Raw genomic sequence first — 5,419 nt, 5'->3', positions numbered from 1 at the left:
AAAATATATATAAATATTATGTATTAATTAAAATGTCTACTTTTAGATTTATTGGAAATATATATACAGTAGGCATTTTAATTAGTTCAATATTTGTATTACCAAAATAACACTATCCATTATAAACCAAGTCATTCCTGAAGGAAAATCAAGAACACTCCCTAATCCATAATTGTCTAATTACACAATACAACCTAGGCAACATCCACGTAAAGCTATATCTTCATCGAAAATCCAGCTATAGCGCGTGTTAGCTAATGCTAAAGATTACCAAATCCATCTCAAAACCGTATTATTTGAATCACCCTACGACCGTGAAATATCATCACACCTACTGAGAAGTCACCTGTGTCCCACCCGAAATTCCTCCTCATGAGAACTCGCCTCACGTCCGTCGCGACGAACGTCGAGCGAACTTCGTTTCAATTGGTCCTCGTCGAGGACGTGGTTTCGAGACGCGAGGCGTTGTGTCGCTTTTAATTTCACGGTGGCAAAGATCCAAGGACGGAGTGCAAGGTCAAGGCTGCACGGCGTCGAGGCGAAAGGGATCCCCGGCGTCGCGACGTATGTGCGTCGAAGCGCCCCAAGTATGTGAACGTGCGTGCAATATCGAAGGGAACGTGAATACTCGATGAGAACGCGTCGACGTTATGTAAAATCAAGTTCGAGGCTCGGCGAGCCTTGACAGGTCAACGGGAAGGGAGATTCCGTTTAAGAGGCCGACGAATACGGGTCAACAGGCTGCAGCGATGCTTCCTCCTTCTCGTGTATATCTCGCTGTCTTGATAAGTATCCTCTTTACACGCTGGTAGGGAGAGACGGTATGAATACGCGGACATAAAACGCGATTCATCGTGAAACACTCGCGAGGGCTCGTACAATGGATTATAGGTGAAAGAGGAAAAGGGCGCCGCTGAATAGAGAGACGCTACTGCGATTTTCTTACCGTGAAACGACGCCCGAGACGCGCCGCTTTGTGTTTAATTTCGACGTGTCTTTAGAATGGGATCTAACGAGCGAGTTCTAAGAAACACGTATTTCGATTAGATAGGTCTTGAATTGGTCTTATGCCGGTGATATTCCTATTGATCCCTTTTGATTAATAATTTCTTCGATAATTTACGCTGTTTGATTATCTTGTTTATAAACGAGATGTAGAAATATGTATAAATGTGGAATTACCACGATAGAAGAGCTTCTATCACGTTATGAAACATTGAGATGTAAAGGTTTCATTATTGCCATCTACAGTCGTCAGTTTACGAACTATATTTATCGTAACCTCCTTAACCGATAAAGTAGATATGAAGACGGTCTCACAATTGTCATTTCCAATGTTACCGATTCAGTGCGACAAAAGATTACAACGTTACTGGTGATCGGACTTGGAACTAAATGTATACAACTATGCAATTGCAAATGGAATGTAGGAAAGGACATCTTAGATTTATTGGAATGCTGGTACTCTACGGAAACTATTATGCTCTAAATCTTTGGCAATTGAAACGTATTACTCTACATTAGCGATTAACGCGTTGCTGAAACGCTCAATATACTCGTAGTCAGTACACTCGTGGTGAAAATAGCAAAATACAATCGATCATTCGCGTTGCGTCAGTTCGAACCATTCGCCATTACGACGTAATGACAGCCCAGAGAAATGAAGCATGAAACTCACCGTTCATGGAACGTTGCGCCGTGACAGTACAGCTTAGAATTGACACACGTTGGATGTTTACCCCATTCTCGCATCGGTATGTTATTTTCCGTTCACTTTCACAAGAATTTCTCTTCCTTCCACGAAATTTCTTCTGGACACACTCGTGAGTACGCGCGGGAACACGAAAATCATGGCGGACTGCCTGCACATACGCAGTAACATGCCAGTCTACGCAGTTAGTTGCGTAGTTACATGCGCAGTTAGTAATTTTATCGATATCGAGCAAGAATATTCGCACGAAATCACGAAGATGCGCGCATGCGCAATTAGTAATTTTATCGATATCGAACAAAAATATTCGCACGAAATCACGAAGACTCGCGCATGTGCAGAAGCTAAATTTTAATATATATATAATATATATACAGTCAAAGAATAATAAGAATATTTCAATATAAATGAAACATTCTTTGAAGGTATAAATATAATTAAATTGAGTAAGAATATAAAAACCATTAAAATTATTATTAGCAATAAATTATGCAAAACTTGAATATATAATAAAAGTAAAAAAATTATTAACTATTATAGCAGGAAATTGACTTTCGTCAGCTTTAAATGCTATTATTTTCAAAATTTGTAAAAATATCCATATTTATTGATCTAATCAAAATGAAACCGACACAAGGGTATACATGAACATAACTGTAAACCATACAGAATCCAATCAAAGATATTATTTCTAAAGTTACTAGAACCATACTCAAGACTAATAGGTATAAAAACCCTCTTCGTTGGAATGGTCGCAGTATAATTTCAGCTCTAAATAACCGTTTGAAACAGAACTTTTATGCAACAATTATTAACAGGTATTTTTAGAAGCGTTTCAATCCCCGGTTAAAAGAAACGTGCATCGACGTTAGGAGTTGGAATAAGTTGAAGGAGAAGAAGCGAAAGGGGCAGCCGCTTCTGCGGAACAATGAGCCTCTAATACCAGCACCAGAGGCTCTATTACAATCAACCGCGTTATTGTCCTATGCCGTGGGCCACTGAACTGAACCTGGAAAAGGCGGTCGAGATTAACGAACGAACCTCACCACCGTGGAATTAACGAACACAGACGCTCGGTGCTCCCTTACCTGGAAGGGATTGCAAACACGAACAGCGACTGCCACGATCGAGCTAGCTAAATTCTCATTGTTTGGATAGCAAGCGAATCATACAGACATTTTAGATTTCACGGAAGTATACGAGAGCTTTAACGGATGTACCGAGAAATTGAATGAAAAGAAATGTTCACCATTTCACTGATGAACCATATAAAACTTGTGGATTGTTAGGATTTTGAACACTGAATGCTCAACTTGTAATAATTTAGAATCTTAGGAATAGAATCTTTAAAAATAAATACAAAATTATAATAAAATTATTACACATATAGAATTAGTATGGGAATATAATAGATTTCGATAATTGTTTATAAACTGAAATGATTATTTTACAGAAAACAGTTAAATTTTCTATTATATTTTATTTTAATGAAATATTATTGTAGTATCGCAGGATAATAAACATTGGTCTCGGGTTTGGCTCGAGCGTTCGGAGTATTATCTGGAGTGCGGGCGGAAGGATGAATGACCGTGCGCAAGGATCCTGTGGACGGGATGTTTATGGAAGTATCGGTTGCAAGTGAAAATGCCGGAAGGATTGTTTTGTACATGCAGGTGTGCCTGCACCACGAAAAATATGTAAGTATTTGTATCAACATAACCTTCAGTTATAAACATATGGTGTAAGATATAAGGCATTGCTTTTCCATCTTTCATTAGTGATAGCAGAGCCCAGTTGTGAGGAGACGATATTCTGCTGAAGTAAACAAACACGTGCAACAATAGAAAAATATTGTACTTATGGAATATCATCAGCGTAGATACCAAGAATTATACCTTGTAGCGTGAAAAAATTGAAGCACCAATACAAATAAGTAAAGTATGATATGTCTATTGGATTCTATGTTGGTTAACCATATGACATACAACCTAGAAATCTTTGATGGTCAAATAAAGATACAGAAAATGAAAATGGTTTAGGCAGACAAAAAGAAATCCAATTAATTCTGGGTGATGGCCTCTTATAGCAACAAGATAGGGAGAATACAGTGAGATTGAAAGGTATGTTGTATTCCAGATCTAAATGAATATTAATAACAGTGGTCACAGTAAATGATTATCGCTAATGTGTTAGGTTCGAATAAATGGATTAACAAGAGGAAACTCATATTATGCGGAATCAAGAAACAGAAAAGAGGCAGTATATGTATTAACAGAGAAAAATGTGTAGCATCGACATGGAAATATGAGGATCATTGAAGAAATGGACAATGAACAAATGGTAATAGTTATGAAAGGTAAAGTTAAATTGAATATAGAGTGTAAATGTTGTATTAAGGTAAAAATGTGTAGAAATATCTATAGGAACTTGGAAACAATAAAAGCAGCATAAAGGTGCTGTGACATATCATGGACTTGATTTGGCCAATAAAGCCAATGTCAAAAGGAGATAAAAGGTACGTCTTACCTACTGATGATTATTCGAGAAGAGAACCATTTGGTTGACTGATTTACAAATGGCTAAAGATTTAATATGAAATATTATTGATGAAGGATTTTTTTTATTATAGGAGACTTACGAACATGAGTAATATTTATATACAACAGCCAGCTACTAAGCATAAGGTAATAAGTATCATTTAATAATATTTCAATGGATTATATATCTGTTTTTAAAAATTTAACTGATATGTTATGGGCAAAAGAAACTCCAAAGGCATGCAGAAATTTCATACCATTATGTATGGAAGGTTATTTGGGTGACACTAACTTTCATAGAATTATCAAAGGATTCATAACACAAGGTGGTGATTCCACAGGTACAGGAGAAGGTAGTAAAATATATGGAGAACCATTTAAAGTGAGACTATATTTAAAAATGAAATGAATTCCTTTTTTTATTCAAAAATAATTATAATATATATGTGTTTCAGGACAAATTTTATACAAGATTACGTTTTTGTCGACGAAATTTAATTGCTATGGATAATGCTGAAAAAAATGACAATGTTTCCCAATTCTTCTTTACCCTTAGTTCTACACCAGATTTGCGGAAGAAGCATACAATCTTTGGTACAGCTACTGGAGAATTCATATATAGTATGCTTAAACTCAAAGAAGCACTTGTAGATGAGGTAAACTTAATGTTTTCAAGAAAATATATCAATAATTGATATAAATATAATATTTCATCTTTTTTGTAGAATGATGTTCCATTTTCTCATATTATACCAAGAATAACAGTACAAAGAAGTGAAGAAGTAAAGGACAGTTCAAAAACTAAAAACAGTAGCAGTAAAGTAAAAATCATATATGTTTGCAGAATTTAGCCCTGATAGTATTGCTCTTTGCAATGAAAAGTTTTGTTACACAGATTTCAATCTTTTATCATTTGGTGGAGAAGCAAAGGAAGATGAAGAAGAATCTGTGATATTAAATAAAAAGTTTAGCGGTAAGGGCAAATCAGCTCATGATCATTTAACTGATCCAAAATTAAGCTCACAACCAGCTGTTGAACCGTCTGGACTTGCAAATAAAAAAAGGAAGGAAGACTGCAGTAGCGATTGGGAAAGTGACGACGAAGTAGAAACTCAAGGAGAATTAGAAGTTGTAAAGAAACAGAAAGAGTTAGTTTATTATTTGCATTATA

General features: G+C 36.0%; 1 protein-coding gene across 1 annotated transcript in view; it reads right to left on the bottom strand.

The window, feature by feature from the left end:
• LOC108553803 (uncharacterized) overlaps positions 1 to 1,835 on the bottom strand; it is a 106,897-nt gene extending 105,062 nt beyond the window's left edge. The window contains exon 1 of the mRNA XM_017908846.1: positions 1,679 to 1,835. Coding sequence (XP_017764335.1) covers positions 1,679 to 1,685 — 7 coding nt within the window. The 5' untranslated portion in view covers positions 1,686 to 1,835. The remainder of the gene's footprint in view (positions 1 to 1,678) is intronic.
• Positions 1,836 to 5,419: the final 3,584 nt, after the last annotated feature.

The sequence above is a fragment of the Eufriesea mexicana genome, unplaced genomic scaffold, assembly GCF_001483705.2.
Source record: "Eufriesea mexicana isolate 0111107269 unplaced genomic scaffold, ASM148370v2 scaffold13334, whole genome shotgun sequence".
Lineage (NCBI taxonomy): Eukaryota > Metazoa > Arthropoda > Insecta > Hymenoptera > Apidae > Eufriesea > Eufriesea mexicana.
The sequence above is the reverse complement of the archived record's forward strand: the minus strand, read 5'-3'. Positions and strand labels throughout refer to the sequence as shown.